This window comes from Haliotis rufescens, unplaced genomic scaffold, assembly GCF_023055435.1.
Source record: "Haliotis rufescens isolate VD_foot unplaced genomic scaffold, xgHalRufe1.0.p SCAF_123, whole genome shotgun sequence".
Lineage (NCBI taxonomy): Eukaryota > Metazoa > Mollusca > Gastropoda > Lepetellida > Haliotidae > Haliotis > Haliotis rufescens.
Genome location: NW_025963806.1, coordinates 250,949 through 278,718, shown reverse-complemented (window position 1 = coordinate 278,718; position 27,770 = coordinate 250,949). Strand labels below are relative to the sequence as shown.

At 40.9% G+C, this 27,770-nt stretch overlaps 2 protein-coding genes across 2 annotated transcripts in view; both read left to right on the top strand.

The window, feature by feature from the left end:
• The first annotated feature begins 164 nt into the window (after positions 1-164).
• On the top strand, positions 165-25,840 carry LOC124117440 (serine/threonine-protein kinase Nek3-like). Its single transcript, XM_046479342.2, has 9 exons — positions 165-440; positions 2,955-3,007; positions 3,662-3,734; positions 5,080-5,233; positions 16,442-16,579; positions 17,939-18,509; positions 20,192-20,332; positions 21,363-21,585; positions 24,226-25,840. The coding sequence occupies exons 1-9, from the start codon at positions 185-187 to the stop codon at positions 24,507-24,509; spliced, it is 1,893 nt and encodes a 630-aa protein (XP_046335298.1). The 5' UTR covers positions 165-184; the 3' UTR covers positions 24,510-25,840.
• Positions 25,841-27,463: 1,623 nt separating this feature from the next.
• LOC124117429 (putative glycerol kinase 5) overlaps positions 27,464-27,770 on the top strand; it is a 41,909-nt gene continuing 41,602 nt past the window's right edge. Inside the window, exon 1 of the mRNA XM_048393952.1 lies at positions 27,464-27,643. The gene's annotated coding sequence lies outside the window, so the exon portion shown is untranslated. The remainder of the gene's footprint in view (positions 27,644-27,770) is intronic.

Genomic DNA, 27,770 nt, shown 5'->3' with positions numbered 1-27,770 from the left:
TCCTGATATATGATATAACTGTTTTGTTGCCAACAAACTTTCCGTAAATTTGTTAAGATTTTCATTCGGCACAGAGGACCAATGGATGCCATGTTTAGTGTCGTCCAATCGCAGCCTACGACAAATCGGTCACCGGCTGTCTCAGGTAGCAAGGATCCCAGTCAACCACAGGACCTCTGACAAGATGGCGGGAAAGTACGAAAAGCTGTGTCTGCTCGGATCTGGCAGTTTTGGCCAAGCATGGCTTGTCACAAATAAAGATCAATTGAAAAGTGTCCTGAAAGAAATCAAATTGACGTCACTATCAGAAAAAGAAGTTGACCAAGCGTTGGTTGAAGTGACTGTTCTTGCTAAGTGCCGACATGTGAATGTTGTGAAGTATCGAGAAACATTTGTGGAAGAAAAATGCCTCAAGATAGTGATGGAGTATGCCGATGGAGGTTAGTTCACGCTTGAAGGGTGGTGCACTTTACGGGAAGCTCTTTCGCACATTTCATTTAGCGCCTGGTGTGGCTGGGTTAGCCGAGAGCCGCGACGGCATCCTGACACATGGCGACAGTCAAGGCATTGGCCTGCATCACGTGTTGCTGTGTTATGTCTTGACGGTCAGTCAACACATCGGCTGTGGTTGAGGCAGATCTTATCTGCGTGGCTTCAGTACCTTCATGCAATGCACGCAAACTCCGTATCGGACGCTCTTATAGATTGTGTTCGCCAATCTTTCCATTCCAATATTCATGGTCTAAGGACAGAAATGGGCGTAACCTGCCCTCCACAACGAACCCTATAAAAGATAAAAAATTGAGATCAGTGGAGATATAAAATAGTTTTTCTTGAAATATAATATTATTTTTGAAGTGGCATTTTGAAGGTGATATGATGAACAAGAGAGACAGTACAATGGATATACTTTATTAGATGAATTTCTGATCTATATAAATGCACACGTGTAAAATTCCGGGGTAGAATAGGTCTTCAACAACCCATTCTTGCCGTGAAAGGCGACCATGCTTGTCGAAGAGGCGACTAATGGGATCAGGTGGACAGGCTCACTGACTTGGTTGATGCATGTCCTTGTATCCCAAATGCGAAGATCAATACTCATGATGTCAATCACTGGATTGTCTGGTTCAGAATTGATTAATCACAGACCGCGGTCATATAGCTGTAATATTCCTTAGTCTGGCATTAAACAACAAACAAACAATAAATGCAACATTTGTGTAGATAGTATCACTGTTAAAATTGTAATAAAGAAGTTGTAATTCCATTGAACCATCTCCCTTGTCTATATTTTGATACTTTTGGGTGGTGAACAGATTCTTTTATCACACCAATTAGCTTGCCAGAATTCAGGCTCGGATGCCTCCAGTATGCATCATTGACTGATTGTTCTATAATCCAAAAACAAAAAAAGTTTATATTGGCGTAGTGCACTTGACCTAGGGGTCCTATGTCATTTGGCATGTTTACCGTATTTTCTTGAGTATAGTGCGCACTTTTTTTCCAAAAAACACAGCTGTGTAGAAGGGGGTGCGCATTATACATGAAATAATGAGTTTTGATGTTTTTTTCCCCCATGGAAAGATATTACCGTGAGCACGTAACACCGGTAATACCATGTCAACAAATCCATACTGAAGTATGCAAATTAATCATGTAATTACACTGTCTGGCTATAAAAAGTGTTCTTTGTATATCTGGTCTTATGTATGTAACTTATTTCATTAATTTTATTCAAAATTCCTTTTAATATTGTTTGAATTAATTTCGGCAAAATCGTGTGTGAAGCGATCGGAAGATTGCTCAACTCACCGTTATTAACAGCAACCACGGTCAGATTACCGCTATTGAGTCCAAAATACTGAATCCACTAGAGGGGAGTGCGCATTATACATGAGTGCGCACTATACTAAAATACGGTAGTGTAAATTGTACCCTAACCCTGTGTTGAGAATTGCTAGACCACACAGAGGTGATGAAAGCCAGTGGATCTGTCATAACCCAACTGTAAATGAAGAAGTCGGGGGTCCCTATATTAAACTAAAGACACAACATAGGTGGATTCAGAGGGGGGGTTCCAGGGGGTACGGACCTGACTTGGGTGATGCATGTCATCGTATCCGAATTAGTGGATCGATGCTTAAGTCAATCACTGGATTGTCTGGTCCAAACTCAATTATTTACAGACTGCCTTCATATAGCTGGAATATTGTTGAGTGCGGCGTTAAACAACAAACAAACAAAATATGGTCAAACTACTTGTTCCACTCGGTAATACGGTCATATTATTCGTATCAGACTGTCAACAGAATATAGGGATCATCACAGACCCTGCCCTATTCATCAGCCTTGATGTAGTGTATCTATTTAACAATGTTCCAATAGGTCCTCCGGTTTCTTTGCTACAGCATTTTGATCCATGGAGCTATTTGTTCTGACAAAAGTCTTTGATAGACATTTAGAAGTTGGGGGGCACGGGTGGCCCAGTCGTCTAAGGCGTCGCGATTCGCTGTGCAGAGTTGCATCCCTTGGGCACGCCAGAAACCTATGATTGTGGGTTGGAATCCCAGTTTGCCCCGATTATGTTTCTAGGTTTGTCAGCACCATACCCGTGCTCGTGGGTTTCACCGAAGCTTTTAATGTCCGAGACCTGCATCACTTCGGGCTTTCCTCCCGCATTAAGCTGACACGCTGTGCTGTAACTGGAATACTGTTAAAAGCGGCTTTAAACCCAACTCACTCACTCACTCACTCACTGTAATGATGTTTCAGGGCTGCTTCTTGCCCCTTGTAGATCTGATGAAGGGTAAGAAGTTACTCTGAAATGTCATCACAAACAATACAGAAGTTGTTATCCAAACTTTACTCTTCAAGTTGAAGTCGACTTAATCCTGTCCTTTTTTCATTTTCATCTTACGAAAACTTGCATCGTCGAGTTTTATTTGTTTCAGGAGACCTACAAAAGAAAATACAAGATCAAAAAGGAATTCATTTCTCCAAAGAAGTAAGTGCCTGGATAACAATAAGTTTTGATGATCCCTTCTGAAGATTTCCCAAGTAACCAAATGCCAAATTAACGTCAATTTCATCTAGGTCCTTAAAAATTGATACTTAGAACAAGGTGTCTTCATTTGATAGGAGTCACAGCTGGCCCAGTCATCTAAGGCACCGCAATTCGCTGTGCAGAGTTGCGTCCCTTGGACATGCCAGAAACCTATCATCGTGGGTTTGAATCCCGGTTCGCCGCAAATATGTTTCTAGGTTTATCAGCACCATTCCCGTGCTCGTGGGTTTCACCGAAGTGGTAAACGTCTGAGACCTGCATCACTTCGGGCTTTTCTCCCACATCAAGCTGACACGCCATGATATAACTGGAATAATGTTAAACTCACTCATTTAGAAGGTCCTTGTAAAGATCTGTGTTGAGGCTCAGTGACTTGGCTGAATGCATGTCAGCGTTCCCTGATGGTGTGGATCATTGTTAACAGTGTCAATCACTGTATTGTCTGGTCCAGATTTACAGATTTCGCTCATATGGCTGGAATATTTAGTGTGGCGTTTAACAACAAGCCATTTGAAAGGCCTATCTAAGACGTATGATTGATTGATTTACTAGTCATAATTATGCTAATTAGATACAAATTATGTTCTGTTTCAGATTGTGTTTGATTGGTTTGTTCAGATCGCGTTTGCTCTGAAGTACATTCATGGGAAGAACATCCTCCATCGAGGTGAGCACAAACCCGTCATGGAAGACCTGCCTTAAACTGTGTCTTCACATTGGTTATTGAGGCCAGACTTTTTTTAATACTTGGTTTGCGAACCTGCATCACCTGAAAATTGAAATGTTCAAAATTAAGATAGAATTTAAAGCAGTGTAATTTTTATTCCACCAACCAGAAATAAGTAAAATAGAAACAATTAAATATAAATAAATTGAAGGGCATCTGGTCTGCTGTCTGTGCTTGCGTAAGTTTTGAAGAAGCGGAAACAGTAGATTTTGGAAAGGGTAGATTCAAGAATCTATTATTGAATTCAACAGTAGATCCAAATTTGTTCCTTTCCCTATTACCCTGGTAACCCCCTCCAGCGTTAGAAATTGGCACTAGTCCTGTAGTCCTTGCCAAACTGCCCACTGGTTAAGGTATCATAAGGACCAGTAGAAATTTGCCATTTTTAAGGTCTTGCTATGTTATCATTATTAGGACTAGTTGACTAATACTGTTAGTTTCTATAGTTGCGCTCCTCAATTGTTTTCTGCTATTATTTTTTTCCCACCTACAAAACATTATTAGGAAACAAAAAAAATTATATGAAATTGGATTTATGTAATTTTAAATTCTGACCGCACGACCTGAATACTCAATATACAAGACGGGGCAGTGAGGTTGCCTAGAGGTTAAAGCTTTCACTCTTCGCGCAGAAGACCCGGGTTCGATTCTTCAGATGTGTACAATGTGTGGAGCCCACTTCTGGTGTCCCCCGTCATGATATTGCTGTAATATTGCTAAAAGTGGTGTAAAATAATACTTACTGAACAGAAGTGAAGGTAAAGCCCTGCTTACTAATGTTGCAGTGTGTCATACAAGGCAATGAGGGGATTCTGGGTTAGACGTTGTCATCAGTAACCTATGCTTGTCGCAAGACGATTTTATGGATTGGCTCGGTGACTTAGTTTATTGCGTGTCATTGTAACCAGGGATGAGAATCTTCCGCAGATCTGCAAATTTTAGTGAACACAAATTTGTTAAATTCTGATGAACACCCTATAAACACCCCAAATTATGGACCACGCTCCATTGAAAAGACATTCAAGCTGAAAAGGAAAATAACCCATTCCCATCCCAGTGTAACTCAACAGTGTAAAGAATTGATCACAATATCAACCACTGGATTGTCTGGTTCACACTCCGGTATTAGCTGGAATATTGCTGAGTGCGGCATTAAACAACAAGCAAGCATACTAGGCCACAAAGTTATGAAGAAATCGTTTCTTTGTGTGTCTTGTAACTGTGGGAAGACCCCTTTCAAAGGTTAAGTATGGGGTGTCATAGCTTCTCAAATGTTCCTTGACAGACCTGAAACCCCAGAACGTGTTCCTGACCAGCCAGAACATCGTGAAGCTTGGCGACTTCGGCATCTCCCGCATCCTTCAGAACACGATGGACCACGCCGTGACCACGATCGGCACCCCTTTCTACCTCAGCCCTGAGATCTGTCAGAAACGACCGTATCCTTCTAAAACAAAACAGGGGCAATAACACTGCCCGACAATAACGTGTACGTTCACTGTAAAAGTCCAGTTTCCACCCTTGCTGAACTAGATTGGAATTATTGGGCTTGATCGTAGCGTCACCAGTGGCTATTGTGAGTTATGTCCCTTCTATATCCCTCCTACTGACCAATCAGATTCCACCTCTCATGTCACTTGCTGGGGCACGGGTGGCACGCCAGAATCTTATGATTGTTGGTTTGAATCCCGGTTTGCCCCGATTATGTTTCTAGGTTTGTCAGCTGCATCACTTGGCAGTTAGGGTGGCCTCTTCCCCGCGCGGCAATTCAATTCCCATAACTCTGTGTAGAAATTCAGTTTGGCCTGTTTTTACATTTTTTCCCCCTTTTTCGTATCAAAAGAGTATTAATTTGCATGAAGAAAGACACAAATAGTAACATACATTCATAATGTTTGTATTAGTGTACTTTTGAAAAAAAAATTAACAGTAATCTTGACTTAGAAAGGGAAAATGTTAAAAAAAATGATGCAAAACAGTAGGGTAATTTCAATTGGCAACTGCAAACTTCATGTGATGAATTTTGTAATAAAACTTATATCATTAGAATCACAAATGCACAAGGAATACTATAACGCACCGTAACGCGATGTTTTTCCCCAACTTCCATGCGTAACGCGGTGGCGAAAAAATATCAAAAGCAGGAGAAATGTGTTGGAATTGGTGGGCAAGCCGTTCGCGTGCGTTCAAGGGAGATAACCGAGTGCGGCTTATTTACCATCAGCTGCCAAGAAGAAGAAGCGCCAATAAAATATACACCTATAAGTACATCGTCATTATTAAGCGTAATACAATGTTGCCTTCAACCAAAAAGACATTGGAGAGAGAATAAGGAAATTCTCAAGAGCTTTGACTGTCTTAGGTATCCAAGAAAAGACTTTTCGTCACATTTTGAGAGCTCCTTAACCGGATGTGCAGACCACTTGAGAGTTCTTCGACCGGATCAGCTGACTACATGTGCCTAATGTCAGGTCTCATCGTATTGTCAACGCAAGTTACACCATGTGAATTAATTATGGTAATTCCTACAAATACAATCGTGATCTTTGCTGTATAACACAGGAAATGTTATGTAATGAGAATGTCGGGCAGGTGTTCTGTTTATGTAATAAACTTGTCAGTGTCACCAAGTTGTTTTTACAGTGATTTATGGCACCTCATTAAAAAATCAAAGCCAGCATTTCCTCGAACCCACGAATTTTGTACGAGAATTTTTAGTTGTTTATACAGGGAATTATGGCATTTTCTTGAATCCATGAATTATGTATGACAATTTTGATAACATGAGAATCGCAAATGCTTACGGAACACTGTAACGCAGTGGCGAAAAAAAAGGAGAAATGTGTTGGAATTGAGACAGCAAATTTCAATATATTAAAACAAGATAACGCGGTTGGTTTCCGTGGATATCGCCTGGCAAACATGTATGTGGGATTTTATTATATATAAATCTGCCGCCACACAATTGAATCGAAAATTACATTCCCCAAGAAAATACATTTTCAGAAAAGATCGAAAGCTGGAGAAATATGTTGGAAATTGGGGGAACATGTGGTATTTTATTAGCGATTTTAATTGTGAACTGGTGAAAGCATATATATGTGTGTGTGATGGCGATACTCACCTCAATGTTCCCTTCCGCTACTTCATTATGTGGCGATACGGTACGGAATAATTCGAGCATGCGAAAGACGTTCGTGGGATGTTAGTCATGTCAGTCGGCATTTGTCACCTTGAGTTATCGGCACGGACACGTTGTTTAATGCCAGAATATATACATGAGAAATCTTTGTCACATGTGGTTACCAAGCACGATATGTCCACGAAGTTCAATATTTTTAACACCCGCGCGATTTCCATCTGAAAAACGGTACCCATTGTTGTAATCTGACCAACCATGATCCGGCAAAAGGATGACGGACAAAAAGCTAATTTCCGGCGCAGTGGTGACGTGGCATTACACCTAATTTGCATATCATGTGACACAACATTTCGTAAACAAATTATTTACCAAAACTATTTAGACTGTATTGCTACTGGCTATAAATTATCGCCAACTCCCCGTTGTCGCACGGGATATCATTTTAATTTTGCTCGTTTTCATTGGAAGAGAGAAAGATGACAAAACACTTGTGAGGAAATATTTTTTAAAAAAACCCCACAATAATCGCCAAGCCCGAATACAGCTTTATCAAAGACATGTGGGCCATCGCGACTTATTCACTCGAAAATAAAAAAGGAAACACAATGACGCACTTCCGTTCTGGCATTGCTTTCTATCGGTCAGTCATTTCTTTCTCAAAATACAATTCTGAAACCTATTTGAGCTGTACGTAGCATGTGTATATATCGAAATCCATAGTACATATGATAGCATGTAGAGATCGAATGTGGGGAATATTGGTTTGCAGACGACAAATTTGTAATGTCATTTGTATAACTGAAGCGTATATGCGTGATCACGTGGCACGTGCTGTCAAGACGACGGGAAAGTTATACACGTTATAACAGAGATCAACTAAATCATTTTTCACGAACTGAAATCACGGAGTGACAGAAATGAAAAAAAAACTGGCGATAACTGGTCGGTAACCAGTAGCTCTATCATGTCTACAATGATGTCATGGGACAACGTAAAAGTGATCTGTGTGCTGTGTATGTATTGAAATGTTCTGTAATGAGCATGTCGGGCAGGTGGTTCTGTTTATGTAATAATAAACTTATCAGAAGTTGTTATCATGGTTATACAGGGATTTATGGCATTTCCTTGAATCTACGAATTTGATAACATTAGAATCGCAAATGCTTACGGAACGCTATAACGCAGTTGTTTTAACTATTTTCGCCACCTTCCATGCGTAACGCGGTGGCGAAAAATATTTAAAACGCAGGAGAAATGTGTTGGAATTGTGACAGCAGATTTCAATATTTTAAACCATGATAATCATGATGGTTTCCAAGGGTATCACCTGACAAATATGTATGTGTGGTTTTATTATACATATGAATAGACAACAACAGTCGTCAAAAACGGCGATTACAAGAATAAATGGCTTTTTCAGAAAAGATAAAAAGCAGGAGAAATATGTTGGAAATGGGGGGACATGTGGTATTGTATTAGCGATTTTAATTGTGACAGCATATATGTGTGTGTGATGGCGATGTTCACCTCAATGTTCCGTATCGCCAGTGCATTATGCAAATGCTTACACCATGTACACAAATGAACACGGTTGTTTTCGACTATTTTCGCCAATCTCCATGCGTAACGCGGTGGTGAAAAAAGATCAAAAGCAGGAAAAATGTGTTGGGATTTGGCGGCATGTGGAATTTTAATAGCAATCAAAATAATTGTGACAGCAGATTCAAATATTTAGAACCACGATAACGCGGTTGATTACCATGCGTAAAGCATTACCAATATGGATCTGGGGTTATATTATATATGAATCTGCCGCCACACAATTGAAATCGATAATAAAATCCCGACTGTCCTCATTGGATAAATGAAGCTTAAATATACGATTAGCAAGTATTAAATACCAACGTGTTGCGCATATGTCTATTACCCTTTCAACTGGTGGTTCTTTAAGGGAACACCAGTTGAAAAGGGTAAAAGACATATGCCTGGCGAATCATATTTGCATTACCAGTGGTGCTAAGCGCTTGCGGGCCTCTTTTATAAGGCGCCGAGACAGCGACAATTTAACGAACTTGTGGTAAAAATAATTTCACGGAGTTTTTGCTCAGTTTAGTTACTGCATAAAACATTATGAAATCGGGTAAGTCGAAGTGAAACGGCGATTACCTTGATTACTTCCGTGGCGAAAAAAGATATAAAAAAAACAGGAGAAATGTGTTGAAATTGATGTGCATGTAGATTCAAGCAATTGAGATACGATGACATGCCAGCAGCCCATGCTTGCCGTAAAAGGTGACCATGCTTGTAAAAGGCGACCAACGGGATCGGGTGTCCAGGCTCGCTGACTTGGTTGATGCATGTCATCGATCCCAATTGCGTGGATCGATGCTCATGATATTAATCACTGGGTTGTCTGGTCCAGACTCGATTATTTTACAGACCGCCGTCATATAGCTAGAATATTGCTGGGTGCGGCGATAAACAACAAACAAACAAACGATGACATGCATCAACAAAGTCAGCGACCCTGACTTGGTTGATGCATGTCATCAATCCCAATTGCGTGGATCGATGCTCAATATGTCAATCACAGGACTGTCTGGTCCAGACTAGATTAATTACAGACCGCCGTCATATAGCTGGAATATTGCTGAATGCGGTATTTAATATATGTTGTGTTGGAGGGAGCGTTATTTACATAAGCCAGTTTGGCCTGTTTATTAATCTCAGATGAATAAAATATGATTAACCTATTATTACATGTTGCGGGGTGTCTTATTTCATACAAAACCAATGTTCTTAAACACATCACCTTGGGTGAAACAGAATTATTTCCTTGTTTTAGCGTCGATTTCATAATGCTTACATGCGTATGGGATAACATAAGATTGTTATTTGATGTTGTTAATATGCTGTGGGGCATTTGATATTTACAGTCCACATGCCCACGGTGATTTTCTAATATATATTTCATATGCATACAGTACTTCTAGAAATAATGCAAATTCCTCAATCGGCATACACATCTGCCATACACAGGAAACTCTGTATATTTAATTATCCACTGTGATTAGCAGTTATACAGTCCAACACCCCCCCCCCCCCCCCCCCCCCCCCCGATAACGCGGGTCTCAGGGCCAATGGACGACCCCAGTGTTATTCCAATTATGGAATGTAGGTCGGGTGATAGTTGAACTAAAGAGGAGTCCAATACATGTACTGTATATGCACACTTGATGACGTATGTACGTAAATGCGCATGCATGGTTTCGACAGAAGAATTGCCGGTGTTTGTTAGAATAAATACAATGTATGATTTCTTTTTGTTCGAGTAAGATCGATCTTTTGTAGAAGTTTTGATGTTCCGTTATTGTTAACTACTTTGACTGTTGGGCCCATTTGAATGCAAATATGGTAATATACATGAATGAAATAATCTTTTGGGCTTGAAATTTCATTACTTCGCCAGAGATGGGTGTCCCGTCATGTCGGGATAGCGTAAACCACGCAAACAGTGCATTGTCCAGTGTCTGGTCGTACGCCGTCTTGGGGCGGTCGGGTAGCCTAGTGGTTAAAGCGTTCGATCGTCACGCCGAAGACCCGGATTCGAATCCCGACATGGGTACAATATGTGAAGCCCATTTCTGGTGTCCCCCGCCGTGATATTGCTGGAACATTGCTAAAAGCGGCGTAAAACCAAACTCACTCACTCACGTACGCCGTCTTTTCCTGCTTCCGACATGGGTACAATGTGTGAAGCCCATTTCTGGTGTCCCCCGCCGTGATATTGCTGGAACATTGCTAAAAGCGGCGTAAAACCAAACTCACTCACTCACGTACGCCGTCTTTTCCTGCTTCATGTCTCTGTCTTCTGATGTCTTCTGTCTTTAGCCTGTGAATCTCTTTCTCTCTTGATCAACGCTAACTTCTCCGCAATGCTTGTCGTCTGCTTTTCACTGATGCCATGATGAAATGGTACAGAAAAAACTGGGAACTGGACTTTTATATACCCAGTATGATTTCAGCACTAACTTCTTCTCACTTTTAATGTTGTTTCAGATTAGTTTTAACTCTTACACACGCGACACGCTTGATGTTTAAAACTAGTCACAGCACAGATTGATGTGTTAAATTGATGAAGATGGAAGTCGGATCATAATTGGGTCCAGATACGGAAAACCTACGTCGTGTGTTTTAAACAAATATAAATAACAGGTGTTCATTGTTTTTTGGACATTAATTGTATTAGGTAATCCCTGTACTATCACCAAATACGCGTAATCAAATGGGAAGCAGCATGAAATTTATGGGAGCCAGTGATCACCCCGCAGTCAACTGGGATGACGCAATACAGCACGTGACTTCTCCCAAAATGAACTTACCCCTCCACGTTAAAATATATCGTCGCATCTTCGATTTCTTTCCCGTGGTATGATAGTTGATGACACCACGAATTAGCCAAAGTACTATGTATGGACATCACAGGCGCGGCGTTTTGCGAGAATACAAAGATTATTTGAATCGGAATTCGCTCGATCGTTCATACTTCCAGCCACTGGCGAAGAATTGTGAAAATGCAAGAGAATAGAAGCGAAGCGAAAATTAATGTATTGATGTCAATATCGAAATATTTGCTATATGATTGTATATGAACACATTTAACATTAATAATATACCAATAATTGCCCAATAACATATGGAATTGATAACGGGCTAAAATATTTTAAAACAAATTATGATCTAAAAATATTATGTTATTTTAATATAATACATAATACATGTTTCAGTTGATTTAATGTTTTATGTACATAAACATGTACAAATACAGGGAGATATCAATAAAGGTCTGAAATACTCCTAAACGTTCATCCAGTAATTATGAATGCGTCAAATTAAGTCACAACAATAACGCGTCAGGCTGTACTTGACAATGACACACCTTACGAGTTTCTTTGTCAACAAGTAAGGGTTAGTATCTTGGATATGCATTAAGGTACTTTTAACAGACGTGCGTGTCTCGAATTCCTTGAATTAGATGTATGGCAGTGTGAACCATGGAATAATTTTAATGGTTTGACAATCGACCGTGCAGCAATATACATCTACAATATACTTCATCGCTATTTAGACCCGTTAATCCGACAGCCTCGCACCCTCGACATCGACACACCGAATTTGCAACGAACCACTGAAATCACTTATTAAATAGTCTCGTTAATCCGACACGGTGATCAACGTACTCCGTGGTCATCTGCCCGCGAGTACACAGACACGTGTTTTGATGCGAGACGAGTCGGCGAGTAGCTGCATATTTCAACGGCTGCAGAGATAAACTTGCTTAACAATAAACAACTACTGCTTTCAATAAACAAAACAGGATTAATCACATGCCTCGATTACCTCAATCTTATTAAACTCATATACAAAATCTCGCAACCGCTGTGTACTTTACAGGTCACGTCAGAACGACCTTCCGCGAAGTTTGACCGACCAATCAAATTACTAACAGGAAGTCGACACAAGCCACTATGAATTGAAAGCAGCCTTCTAAGCATTTGCGGCACTAAAGTACTCACGGAAATGAAAAAGAAACCTGTTTTTTTCGATCTCAGATTTTAAATAAATGCAGTTAATATACAAAATATATAAATATTCAATCAACTCAATTAGTACTAATTGGGCTTTGGCACAAATACAGCGTATCAAAGGTTTTTATATCTTTTTACACGTAGACTGTTGTGAAACTGAGCATAACCAGGTGTTTGAAGACCCACGTGCATGTGATTTGTCAGTGGTTATTGATTTGTCAGTGGCATTGTGGGATAGTGAATCATCGTCAAAATATCAGAACGTAAAAGTAACATATTCCCTTCTCAAACAACAACTTACATGTCATTATTATTATGTACATAAACATAGCTGTTATTTTTATTGTTGTTTTGATAACTTTTTTCCAGGCTAATTTGCATAATGCCTATAGCCTGTTTCTGCCTTGTCAATTTGGACTTAGTTTTATTTTTGAATGTTGAAAGTGCCTACAATTACCTCCTGTAAAGTACATTTTGTATTGAGCACTGAGATAAAACTAGCAAATCAAGACTAGTACTTTTCCAGTTGTTTTGTTATTTCGTATTTACATCTACGTAATGCTTTGTGTCGATTATTAAATCCAGCAAAACAGGTTTTTTCCATTTCCATGAGTACTTTAGTTTCAAATTGCCGACTTGCATTCCCAACTATGCCTTATAAAGTATTTTAAGTCAGACATACAGTCCGTATCAGTAGTTTTTGAAAACGTATTCCGCTAACATTGTAACATAACAATATGATTATTTCCTTTTTTATTACGAGTTTGAATCGTTATCGATCGTGTAGTTGTCCGATTTTCGATCACGAACGTTAAAACAACCTAATTTCGTTTATAATAAATAACGGTAGAAACGATGAAACATACATGTAAACACGCGCGCGCACAGAATATCACAGGCAACATTGTGTGTAGAAAAACATACTGTCCAAGTTAGCCAATGGAATTTATGCCCGGGTAAAAATATTTGCATAAAGCGAATTTCGACCTGTCGACAACGGACAAGTACGTAAACCATCTGTCTTGTCATTGAATAAGATCATGTTTTCTTCCCCATTTATATTTATACTTATTGTTATTATTCTTGCAATTGCTATGGTGTAAATTATAGCTTATTCAACATATTGTTGCCATAACACGCGCAATTGAACTTGCAACAAACACCCGCCTGAAACACGTTGTGCTCTTTGTGATGCTGATGTATCCCATAATTATTATTGTTCGTGTTCACTAATAAATGGAGCTGTTCATGACATCTGAACACGATTTCAGAATGAACATATATATTTGGTGGGACTAAATATTTCATAAAGCAAAGAAACAAGACAACAGGCGTACGGATTTCTTCCGTTGACTTTTATTTCTAACATCCTCAAATAAACGATCAAAACGATATGCCTTAACTGTTCCATGACGTGGATGAAATAACTAATCAGCTGCTACCGTATTTTCTTGAGTATAGTGCGCAATATTTGTCCAAAAACATAGCTGTGTAGAAGAGGGTGCGCAATATACACGAAATAATGACTTTTGATGATTTCCCCCCCCCCCCCCCCCCCCATGGAAAGATATTGCCGTGGGCACGTAACACCGGAAATACCATGTCAACAAATCCATACACAAATTAATTATGTAATTACACTGTCTGGCTATAAAAAGTGTTGTTTTTTTATATCTGGACTTATGTATGTAACTTATTTCATTAATTCTATTCAAAATTCCTTTAAATATTGTTTAAATTAATTTCGGCGAAATCGCGTGCGAAGCGAGCGGAAGATCGCGCAACTCACCTTTTATTAACAGCGACCACGGTCAGATTACCGCTATTGACGCCTTGAAACGAACTTTAATTGACAGAGAATGGATACATATATCATAAATGCCATACTTTGACTCGTTAAAAGTCATATTTGTTATAGTTTGACGATTCTATGTCAACACGTAGTTCTCGCGATCACGTGCGCGAGAGCCTTGACGGTGACTGGTCAGACTGGTTCCATGTGAAAAATTATTACCCGGCAATAGCGATCAGCTGCTTCGCTTAGGGTTATTATTATTTAAAATATGTTTAGTAAAAGCTGCAACTAAATTAACAAGATATTGGGATATATTATTACTGATAAAAAATAGTTTCAGATACAATTTTTGCCGATCCTTGCATTAAAATACTGTAAAGTTATATATCATTCGGTGTGTCTTGACCGTATCACCGGTAGATTCCAAGAAAACGTGTGTACAGCTGATAGCTGTGTCCGGCTTAGTTTACGAGAAAATACACAAGGTAATCTTAATCCCTGGATGTAAAACAATGCCTGGCAGAACACAAAATACAATTTAAACGGTAAATAAAATTGTCTGGTGATTTTTTATCTCAAATTTTGAATTTGTACTGACCAAGTTTCTCATCACCCGTTCGTTTACCGGAATTCGCTGAAGAGGTAGATCTACAGTGTAATTTATTTCTGCACTTGACATTCGATTTTTTCCCCTAAAATACTGAATCCGCTAGAGGGGGTTGCGCACTATACTCAAGAAAATACTGGTAATTGATATAGGAAATACCAACACACTTGTGTGAACTCTCAACATCTACTGAATGTCGTATTGAATCGTAGACCATTCATTGTGTGCTATAATGAATAGATAAACCACTAAACTCGTGAAGTTCACGTAATAATTTTCAAACAATCCTGATAGTGCAACAAGTTAATTTTAAATCACAAACATTCAAGTACACACACGTCTTTCCATGTATTCACATTCACCCGCTAACCGCACAGGCCGCAGACACCTAAACGAGCCTCCTGGTGGTAATGAAGGCCGGGAATCAACCAAGCGCTAACGGTGAAGTGACACCAATACACAGGACATTCAAAGTCCTTTTACACGCGCTTCAGTGACTTTGCCCACGCACGCGAAAAACCGGGTCCTGCAGTAGGAATTGAAAATCCACATCCCAGAGAGGCCACCCTGACTGCTTGGGGCTTTTACTGTTAAAAGCGGCGTTAAATCCAACTCACTCACTCAAGTCACTTGCATAAGCTTCATGCAGTGAAGATAATCTCATCGATAATCACGAGGGGTGGTCTGGTAGCCTAGTGGTTAAAGCATTCGCTCGTCACGCCAAAGACCCGGGTTCGATTCCCGACATGGGCACAATGTGTGAAGCCCATTTCTGGTGTCCCCCGCCTTGATATTGGTGGAATATTGCTAAAAGCGGCATAAAACCGTACTCGTTCACTCACTCACTCCGATAATCACGATCTAGCCTATAATGAAACGGGTCTTACTTCTCAAAGTGCATCAAATCACATGAGCACCTTGATTAAACACATGAAAAGATTTTGAAATATCTGTTAATGCCGAGTTAGAACTAAACACGAGCCCGCCGGCCAGGGTTAGAACTAAACACTAGCCTGCTGGCCAGGGGCTAGTACAAATTCAAGTGGGCTAGTACAAATGTCCTTATTTCCCCATGAAGTTTACATTACAAGGGCATTTTATCTTTACCTGGGCTAGTAAGGCTTTAGTTCTAACCCCTGCATATAGTCCTGGGTTTGAATCCCAAACTGGGTACAATGTTTGAATCCCCGTAGTACTTCTGTGTTATTATAGGTCCCCGGTAACCTCTGCTGTCATAAGGATCAGGTGGTTAGACTCAATGACTAGGCTGATAGCATGTCAAAGTGTCTAATGGCGTGAATCTCTGCTTTACAATATCACTAAATTGCCTGGTCCAGACTCGATTATTTACAGGCCGTCGTCATAGAACTGGAATATTGCTGAGTGGGCCGTTAAGCAACAAATAACAACAACTGAAGTCAGCCTTGGTACTTCATGACTTGATATGGCGGGGAATTTAACTAATTAGTTGCCATGGTTACCAACATCTCTAATTGTTTCCTGACCCACCTCCAGCTACAATCACAAGAGTGACCTGTGGGCCCTTGGCTGTATCCTGTACGAGCTCTGCTGTCTGCGAGTGCCATTTGATGCCCCCAACCTCACGTCCCTCGTCTTGAAAATTGTGGAGGCAAAGTATCAGCCAGTTCCCACGTATGTATATAGAGGTTATCATGCGAGTGTGTTTGGGGATGGTAAATATCCTGCATTAGGAATAAAATTTGTATTTAGCAAGCCTTAGTGTTTATACCTAAATATCATATCATATAATGTCATTCATAGTGTTTATTCCTAATACAGGATACTTACCATCCCCAAACGCACAAGCGTGATAACCTCTTTATTATATAATGTCATTCTTTAATTCTGTGCTTTAAAATCGCTTTCCCTCTCTCACAAACCTTACCGAAACATCGGGAGATTTCCTGGAATGTGCACATTATATTTACCACAGGGTAAGTGATGTGTCAGTCGGACAGTGACAGTAGCCAATATAGTTCCAACTGAAATCTGTTTCTTATACAGTGGCGAAGCAACATGTACGCAAAACAACAATTGTTTTTACTTGCCTTTTGCGGCAATCCATCGGTCTGTGATAAGGGCGACGCCATGTTTGTTTATAAACACTGAAAGTAGTCCCTACATAACCTTTGATATTTGCATCTCTATATGCATATGACCCCAACAGATATCGTTTTTATCCGTTGGCTTTATAACCTGCCCATTATATGATAACAGGGTGTACAGGAACGTATAGACAGAAGCTGCCAGTGTCTGAAACGACCATCTTGACAGTGAATACTGGATTTGACCCGTGAAGATAAGGGGTAGAATAGGTCTTCAGCAACCAATGCTTGCCATAAATGGCGACTGTGCTTGTCGTAAGTGGCGACTAACGGGATCAGGTGGTCAGGCTTGCTGATGTGGTTGATGCATGTCATTGTATCCCAATTGCATGGATCAATGCTCAATGTGTCAATTACTGGATTGTCTGGTCCAGATTTGATTATATAATACATGTACAGAGATTACAGACCGCCATCATATAACTGGAATATTATACTGAGTGCGGCATTAACAACAAACAAACAAACAAAATGGGTGGACTTGATGACAAACAAGTTACCATTGTCTTCACAATGGAAATGTAAAGAAAATGTTTTCTTAAAACAGTAAGTCTACACTGTCAGTGAATACAAAGTGATGCATTTTTCAATTTGATGGTCAGGCAGGTTGGAATAAATTTTGTCTATCCTGATAGTAATTTTATAAATCAGTTGATAACTATTTTGGACACTTCTAGCATCTACCATGAAATGGAAGTGTTGACGGAACATTCAAATTTCATCTTTGTTTAGTTCACTGTCGATGTTAGAAAACAACTGTTAGGATCTGTCAATTTAGCTTGTCCTTATCATACCTTATTTTAAATGTTTCAATGTACTCGTAGTGTGTAGTCCAATGGTATCTGAAATATCCAATACGGTTGATGTCCTTTCATTCGTTTTTAAGGCACTACGGCCCCCTGATTGAGGATCTGGTCAGCGTTCTGCTCAGCCCCAATCCTGACAAGCGTCCGTCTGCTGAACAGCTTTTGACCGTACCTAACCTCCAGCCCTATATTGAGCAACTTCTCAAAGGTCATATCGAAAGAAAACGCAGCATTACTGAATCCCCCCCCGAGTGTGATCCTCCTCTGCCCAAATCCTGCAAGGACAAAGTCGATCCTCCAAGTGTACCCAGAAACATTGAAAAGCCATGTCGTGTGGAGAAAAAAATGGAGGAAGTTGTCTCCCCTTTGATACGGGTTGGTCTGAGGCGAGATTCAATACCGAAGGTCAAGGTCAGGGTGACGGGCAGGAGAGCGTCTGCTCCAGCTATATCACATTTCTCTGATATGCGTGCTTCAAGTTGTCACCCTGCGCGAATCTTTAACGGCAGAGTTATTTCCCCTTGCATAATGGAGGAAACAAGTAGCCCAGAAGCGAAAACACCGGAGAAAAATCCACCAAAGTCGAAACGTGCAGACCGTATACCTGTTTATAATAAACCAGATCCAAAAAAGATTATTTTCGAAAATAAGGTGAGGACTGTTCATTCCATGGTAACCATATTAACCCTATAACTTTCTTGATCCTGCAAATCTTGTTGCAGGACTACCAACCTATCCTATCCTTTCTCTTCGGCCTTGTTATCTTTGGACAAGTCTGTCAGCCATGTAACCTTGTGATTCTGCTGTATCTCCTTTCTGGTGTCGCCCCTTTCTGGTGGATCCGTGAATATTCCGGGGTAGAATAGGTCTTCAGCAACCCATGCTTGTCTCCCCCCGTGAAGATTCCGGGGTAGAATAGGTCTTCAGCAACCCATGCTTGTCTCCCCCCGTGAAGATTCCGGGGTAGAATAGGTCTTCAGCAACCCATGCTTGTCTCCCCCCGTGAAGATTCCGGGGTAGAATAGGTCTTCAGCAACCCATACTTAACATAAAAGGCGACTATGCTTGTCGTAAAAGGCGACTAACGGGATCGGGTGGTCAGGCTCGCTGACTTGGTTGATGCATGTCATCGATCCCAATTGCGTGGATCGATGCTCATGATATTAATCACTGGATTATCTGGTCCAGACTTGATTATTTACAGACCGCCGTCATATAGCTGGAAAATTGCGGAGTGCGGCGTTAAACAACAAGCCAACAACCAACCCTTTCTGGTGTCTCCCCTTTCTGGCGTCTCCCCTTTCTGGCGTCTCCCATCATAAGACATTGTGCTAGACCTCATGGCCCAAGTTGGGTTCTGGGTCCGGTCCCTATCACCGTGCTGCATGACTGTCGTCATTGTTGTAAACAATCGTGTGACGCTACTATTTAATGTTTCAATGTGACATTTCAGTTTAAGCAAGTGTTGAAAGTATAAGGACGTTGAGATCATGTCAGCTCTGTCTTCATTGACACTACTGGTTCTATTGGCTTCTTAAACCCACAGCCAGCAACCCATTCTTGCCGTAAAAGGCAACTAATGGTATCGGGTGGTCAGTCTTGCTGACTTTATAGATACATGTCATCGTATCCCAATTGCATGGATCAATGCTCATGATGTCAATCACAGGATTGTCTGGTCCTGACTCGATTATTTACAGACCACCATCATATAGCTGGAATATTGCTGAGTTAAACAACAAACAAACAAATTAATCCACAGCCTTCAAATTCACGCTAGTCCGCCGGCTCACGACTACTTGATTGTGCTGAGGACAAGTAAAAATCCAATAATGGTAGTAACATTTGAGGGCAATAATTCTGAACCAGTTCTCTATGCTACAATTTTGATACAAAGTGGAACTGAAAAATACTGACAGAAAATGTAAACACAGAACAAAGACTAGAATTTGATTTACATACCCGTGAAGATTTACGTAGAATAGGTCTTCAGCAACCCATGCTTGCCGTAAAAGGCGACTATGCTTGTCGTAAGAGGCAACTAACATATCGGGATCGTGTGGTCAGGCTCGCTGACTTTGTTGATGCATTTCATCGATCCCAATTACGTGGAGTGGTGCTCATGATATGAATCACAGGATTGTCTGGTCCTGACTCGATTATTTACAGACCGCCGCCATATAGCTTGAATATTGCTGAGTGCGGCGTAAAACAACAAACCAAACCAACCAATTAGATTGACACAAGTCATCTGGTCTAGTCAGAACTAAACACAAACTTCTAAGGCTGTTGTAGAAATATGGAAAATCTTTCATTAGTTGTCTCCTCCCCAGGAGAACATCCCGTCGATGTACAAGGGGGGGCGCGTCTTGCGGCGCCACTCCCTCTTCACTCCCGCCATCAACTCACTCGTCAAGACGCAGAGGGAGATCATGTCCTGTCAGGTTCCGAAACGCGTCCCCAAGGCGAAGAACGTGAGTACCACTTAGACCAAACAGTAGTGGACCCTTGCTGGCCATGGAGCTCTTCCCTGTCACTGGGGGCACGGGTCGTCTAAGGTGCCCCGTTTCGCTGTGCAGAGTTGCGTCCCATGGGCACGCCAGAAACCTATGATCGTAGGTTTGAATCCCTGCTCGCCCTGATTATGTTTCTAGGTTTGTCAGCACCATACCCGTGCTCGTGGGTTTCACCGAAGTAGTTAACGTCTGAGACTTGCATCACTCCGGGCTTTCCTCCCACATTAAACTGACACGCCGTGATATAACTGGAATACTGTTCAAAGTGGCGTTAAACCTCACTCACTCACTCACTCACTCACTGTAATCCTTGCTGGCCGACACCCAGGCAGGTTTGAAATTTGCTTGTATTATTTATAACTAATTGAAACTATCGATTATTGCATAGGCAGTACTATTGGCATTTCTTAATTCTCATCGATATAGTACATATTGTAGGGCAAACATCTTCAATACATCAATAGCTTGATATATAGTTACACTCCTACTTGTATTAGTACCAGTAGAACTGTGAAGATCTACACTGTGGACCACTTTCCCTCTGATCGACAATCCCCGTGAAGATCCGGGTTAGAATTGGTATTCAGCAACCCATGCTTGTTGTAAGAGGCCACTAACGGGATCGGGTGGTCAGGCTTGCTGACTTGGTTGATGCATGTTATCGTATCCCAATTGCGTGGATCGATGCTTATGATATCAATCACTGGATTGTCTTGTCCAGACTCGATTATTTGCAGACTGCCGTCATATAGCTGGAATATTGCTGAGTGCAGAGTTAAACAACAAACAAACAAAACTATTTCAGAACACACAAAATTAAGTAAAACACACACTGACAACTTTTGTCAGGGCATGCCATCAACAATTCCAAATTACATTTAGAGGTATCAAATCTACAGTTAGACTGCCTCAAATTTCAAATTACAGTTGGTTTATCTCTTAATTAACCCAATTCCTTCAGTTGGTAAGCATGCCCATCTCTTCACAGGGCCCACCACCGACAATGAACCTGTACCGAGTTTACCTGAATTCCCAGTCTGAGTGCGAGTCTCCCGCGACTGCAGCATCGTCCGTCAGCTACACCACCGACGACGACGTGTTTGACTCCGGGCACACCCCTATGAGTGTCTGCTCCAGCAGGCCCACCAGCTCCATCAGCTCGCTCACCTACAAGATAGACAGCATGACGGTGACCGAGACTCCTCCACAGGGTGGGCACTTTCTCCATACGTAGGGGTAGGGGGGGGGACACGGGTGGCCCAGTTGTCTAAGGCGCCATGATTCGCTGTGCAGAGTTGCGTCCCTTGGGCACGCCAGAAACATATGGTTGTGGGTTCGAATCCCGGTTTGTCAGCACCATATCCGTGCTCGTGGGTTTCACCAAAGTGGTAAACGTCTTGAGACCTGCATTGCTCATACTCAGGGACCAGTTCAAAAGTTTGATGGTGGATAAAAACTTCATTTAAGTTTTGAGACAAACCCCCAAACTTTTTTCTAAAAATGTTTATTTTTTTAGTTTAGAGGCCTCTGTGACACATTCACATGTTTTGCCCTGCTTTAACAGAAGTTATTTACTTGGTGCTGAAAATCATTTGTAGAGTTTTATCAGATCTGCCATTCTATATCATGTATATTACACTCTTTACTGGAAGGAGTTGAAACTAAAGTACTCACGGAAATGAAAAAAACCTGTTTTTTCGACCTCAGATCTTAAATAAATGCAGTTAATATACAAAATATGTAAATATTCAAACACCTAAATTAGTACTAATTGGGCCGTGGCACAAATACAGCGAATCAAATGTTTTTATGTCTTTTTACACGTAAAAGTGTGTAAAAATGTGAATAAAACAGACTATTGTGAAACAGGGCATAACCAGGTGTAAGTAGATCAAGGTGACCTATGACACCTTGACGACAGGTGAGAACAGGTGCATCATGCCTATAGTCTGTTTCTGCTATGTCAATTTGGACTTAGTTATATTTTTGAATGTTGAAAGTGCCGACAAATTACCTCCTGTAAAGTACATTTTGTATTGTTCACTGAGATCAAACTAGCAAATCCAGACTAGTACTTTTCGAGTTGTTTTGTTATTTCGTATTTACAGCTATGTAACACTTTGTGTCGATTTGTAAATTGAGAAAAACAGGGTTTTTTCATTTCCGTGAGTACTTTAGTGTCTGCCACAACAAAACCTCCTTGAAAGACCAGATGTATATAATGACAACAGCGTGAATAAAAACAGGGTCAGAGTTCCCGCTTAGAATATGTACATAAAACATGGAGAAATCAGTTAAGTTGATTTTGCAGGGCCATTTCAAACAGGACGTTTATCTTGATTCTACCATGACCGATTTAAAATCGAACTTCTTCGTTCTCGCAAGAGAGTAAGTAATCTGGGATGGCACGAGAGTGGAATTGAACTCGTCTGTAAGGGTTGGTAGGTTTCTGTCGTAGTGTTTTTATAAGCACTGTAACGTAAAAAAAATTGTCAAAAGAAAACAATGACTATTTGTTCAATGCCACAGTTTTAACACGTAAATATATAACGCAAACACAACGCAAACCAGCTTACTGTGTTGTGGGCCGTAGTACTGGTCCCCTTGCCAACACTACTTGGAATGGCCTGACCTACTTATTTTTGGAATTAGTTCTTGACAGTTCCGCAACAGTTTTAAATTTGGAAAGAGGCGTACCAATCTCATTAAAATCAGATCTAAGTTCTCGCTGCCGGGTCACGTCAGAACGACCTTTCGCGAACTTTGACCGACCACTGAAATGACTAACAAGAAGTCGACATCAACCAATTAGAAAGCAGCTTTCTCGAGCTTTACGGCACTCGTTTCAACCTGGCGACTTCCATTTCAGACTACGCTTGAAAAATGTTGACACAGTTCTTGATTGAAATTTTGAAAACTGAACAAACAAACATTCTGGAATGTCTAATATATGGTTGAGATTGTATGTACTGTGCAACACCTCTTCCGTTCAAATGTTTATCCCACGGAAGCGAGTGATAGATAATAATGTCGTTTGGAATTCCCTGTGTTAACGTTTTCAAGGTTGCATGATTTGAATCAAAGAATAGTACTTTTACTGATCATTTAATGCTTTGACATGCGGATGGTAGACAGTGTTTATGGGCGATGCGGGGAGCGTTATGCATGAACCTGCATACAGGAAGTCAGCGTTAGAAATTGGCACTAGTCCTATAGTCCTTGTGCCAAATAGTTAAGATAAGATTTCTTTAGTCTGTATGCCTGCCGTGATATTGCTGGAATATTGCTGAAGGCGGGGTAAAACCATACTCACTCACTCACTCACTATTCTGTATGTGTGAAAGTCAAACTACTGTAAAACAGATGAGAGGTCAGTCACATGTCATTATTTTTTAAGAAATAGTTTTGGGATAATCCTAGGTCATTTTGGCCTAGTTTAAGCAAATAATGATCATCATATTGCTGGAATATTGCAAAAAAACGAATATTGCAATTCAGTTAATTTTGGATGCTGTAATATTCAATTTGTGTTTGCAGGGTAATATAAATAAATTAATTTAAATTTAGTTTTCACTTGTCCGTAAAACTGATCTGCTAGGATGACATGGTGACACTGACAGAGTTGCACCCCTTGGGCATGCCAGGAACCTATGACCATGTTTGATTATGTATATTTCTTGCTCTGTCCGCACCAAACTTGTGCTCGTGGGTTTCACACAAGTGGTAATTGTCCAAGACCTGTATCACTTCAGACTCCCTCTCCCCCTCTCCCCCATCAAACTGACACGCTGTCATATAAAAACTCACTCTCTCAATATTGGCTCAGCCTTTGACTCACGTTATGTTTTCAGACTCTCCGACATCAGCTGTTTCCAGCTCCTCCATGAAACAACTCCAAGTCCTGTACGAGTCCGTCATCGCCAATCATGGTAGCACACGCAAAGCTGTGGTGACCTTGACCTCCTACCTGCAGGAACAGCTGGGGGCCCAGTCATTCCAGCACTTGTACAGTCTCGTGTTGGACAGCGCCAAGTCAGCCACTGACTTCAAGGTGTTGAGGGAGAAGGCAGGAAAGAAGATCCTGTACATGCCGATGGTCATTCAGCTGCTGCAGCTGGAGAATGCTCTGGGATAGACGCGCGATACGACTGTGACATCTGTGATAAATGTCTTTGATGTTGTTTCAGGAACTGTGTATCTCATCACAGTGCCTGGTAGATTTTGACAAATTGTTTGGTTTCCACACTTGAGATTATTGTAAGTCATGCAGTTCTGTTAAGGTTGTGAATGAAGTCTGGTGTTGACTGGATGTAATACAGTCTGCAGGTGTGTTATTGAAACCTGCTGACTCCATGAAACGTGGTGTGCAAGTCCGTGAAACATGGTGTGCAAGTCCGTGAAACGTGTGCAAGTCCGTGAAACATGGTGTGCAAGTCCGTGAAACGTGGTATGCAAGTCCATGAAACGTGGTGTGCAAGTCCATGAAACATGGTGTGCAAGTCCGTGAAACATGGTATGCAAGTCCATGAAACATGGTGTGCAAGTCCATGAAACATGGTGTGCAAGTCTGTGAAACGTGGTGTGCAAGTCTGTGAAACATGGTGTGCAAGTCTGTGAAACATTGTGTGCAAGTCCGTAAAACATGGTGTGCAAGTCCGTGAAACATGGTGTGCAAGTCTGTGAAACATGGTGTGCAAGTCTGTGAAACGTGGTGTGCAAGTCCATGAAACATGGTGTGCAAGTCTGTGAAACATGGTGTGCAAGTCCATGAAACATGGTGTGCAAGTCCATGAAACATGGTGTGCAAGTCCATGAAACATGGTGTGCAAGTCCGTGAAACATGGTGTGCAAGTCTGTGAAACATGGTGTGCAAGTCCATGAAACATGGTGTGCAAGTCCGTGAAACATGGTGTGCAAGTCCGTGAAACATGGTGTGCAAGTCCGTGAAACATGGTGTGCAAGTCCATGAAACGTGGTTTGCAAGTCCGTGAAACATGGTGTACAAGTCCGTGAAACATGGTGTGCAAGTCCGTGAAACATGGTGTGCAAGTCCGTGAAATGTGGTGTGCAAGTCCGTGAAACATGGTGTGCAAGTCCGTGAAACATGGTGTGCAAGTCTGTGAAACATGGTGTTAGTCAATGAAACATGGTGTTAGTCAATGAAAGTAGGTATCTGTTGATAAGAATCATAAAGCCTTATGGTATTATTTAGAAAAGGGCAAATAGACGTGTTCAGCCAGCTTTGGGGAGATTATTGCCTTTGAGACCTGTGATAAACCCTGTGCTATGTTCATAGTTATTATATTTATGTACGAGAGTATTACTATATTTATACGGACATGTCCTTTATGTGAATATATTGTACAAATATGAAGAAGTATATACACATCTGTGCTACAACAAAAATATATTATTTTCAGTCTCCATTAAATGCTGCAGCCAAAATATTTTAGTGTTGTTATTTGCTCAACTGGACAAAAGTCAGTGAAGCTGTTTCCAGTTGAGTTCTTCCGAAATTAGCACTTTAATGAGGTCATATATACGACTGAAAAGAATTTAAAGAACACCCAAATATTTCATATGACTGCAGTCTAATATAGTCATATGAAAAATGGTCTTTTTTTAACTTCTTTTGAGTAGCACATAAATGTGACAGCTAGACATCAGATCACGTGGTACACATCTAAGAACTTCCACTCAACTCTGTATATACGCATAAAAGTTGGCAACTCTTGACTCCAAATTACAGAGACATTGTCCTAGTTTGTCTCACATGACGCTAATTAGTGTCTTCTACTCATGACGCATATTCCATAGTCCTTCTTGAAAATGAGTGACCACCTCCGTGGTCTAGTGGATTGGGCGTCTGCCCAAAGAGCGGAAGGTTCGGGGTTTGATTCCTGGCCTCGTTAAAAGATGTTACTTTTTGTTTCCCTCCCCAGCGCTCGGCATTAAGTGGCTAAAACAAGGATTCGTCGACTCGGAGAAAGTATACTGTGCCTTAGTGGGGTTAAACTGCGGCATGATATCTCAGTTGACTAAAATTATATCCGACATTAGTCCCAACTATAGACTAACTTCTAGTCTCCAAAATGAACATATTTTAGAGAAGAAAACAGTTGATAAATTATGGTAATGACATATAATAAAAAGGAGCCCATGGACTCTTCATTTTCAGATACTGCAGTAATCTGGACTTACCAAATGTTTTTTTTTTTTTTTTTGTTTAACGCCACACTCAGCAATCTACCAGCTATATGCGACGGTCTGTAAATAATCGAGTCTGGACCAGACAATCCAGTGATTGACATCATGAGCATCGATACAGGCAATTGGGATAAGATGACATGCATCAACCAAGTCAGCGAGTCTGACCACCCGATCCCGTTAGTCGCCTCTTACGACAAGCATAGTCGCCTTTTACAGCAAGCATGGGTTGCTGAAGACCTATGTTCTAGATTTGCATGGGTTGTATGACCGACTATCCCCACCGGTACAAGCTTCCACACATGCACGTCGCTATAAAGTGCGTTTCACCTCACCTCTTTCAAAACAAAATTAATTGTTAGAAATATGCTCTCGCCCACCCCACTGCCCACTTTAGAAAACTGCATCTGCTTCTGTGCTGCAACATTTTTCTGACAAAAAAATCTCACAAAATCAATTGTGCCGAATTGAACATTGACCAGATGATCCAGTGATTGACATCATGAGCATCGGAACATAAATATGTACCCATGCCCCATCTGTAAATGTAAAACAGATGATTTGATCAGTTTGATTAAAAAAATGAAATACCTCCTTCACATTTCTTTTTATAAATTTGGAGGAACATCTGATAATTGATTTCTTGTGGCCTTGCGGGAAATGGGTCCGCCTTGTGTCTTGAGAAGTGAGAACGAAGCGCTTGTAAAATCCCACTTCCCCCGGCATACCTGGGGACAACAGTTACCTGACCCTGCTACTAGACTCCACGCAGCGAATCCCACTCTGAACTCATTTCAGCGCGCCCACATTAATATATACTATCCCGGTATACGCTTAGGCAGCTAACGACATTGTAGGGAACTGAACAGTGCAGAGAGTACATTGTGGCCCCGCCCATATCCGATCGGCTGATCAGGAAGGCACAGATTGATGCAAGTTCAACAAGCGGTGACGAGCCAGCAGGTCAAAGATTAGTTCGTTTTCGATAAGAACACTGACACGCAGAGCAGCTTCACATGCCGAACACTAAATTCGTGGATTTATTGGACAGTTTCCTTGAAAGTAAGAACATTTCAGTTAAATTTCCACTCAGTCACTGCAGTTGTTATAGAGTTGGCAGTTGTAAAAAATATGGCAACTAAAGTTATTCGTGGTTTAGTTACTTCATAATATGTCTTATTGGATTAGT

Bases quoted from the DNA above. Each gene is read 5' to 3' on its own strand.
- LOC124117440 (XM_046479342.2), top strand. From the start codon at position 185: ATGGCGGGAAAGTACGAAAAGCTGTGTCTGCTCGGATCTGGCAGTTTT. The intron at 18,510-20,191 runs GTGAGGACTGTT...TCTCCTCCCCAG, and splicing joins AGATTATTTTCGAAAATAAG to GAGAACATCCCGTCGATGTA. The intron at 21,586-24,225 runs GTGGGCACTTTC...TTATGTTTTCAG, and splicing joins GACCGAGACTCCTCCACAGG to ACTCTCCGACATCAGCTGTT.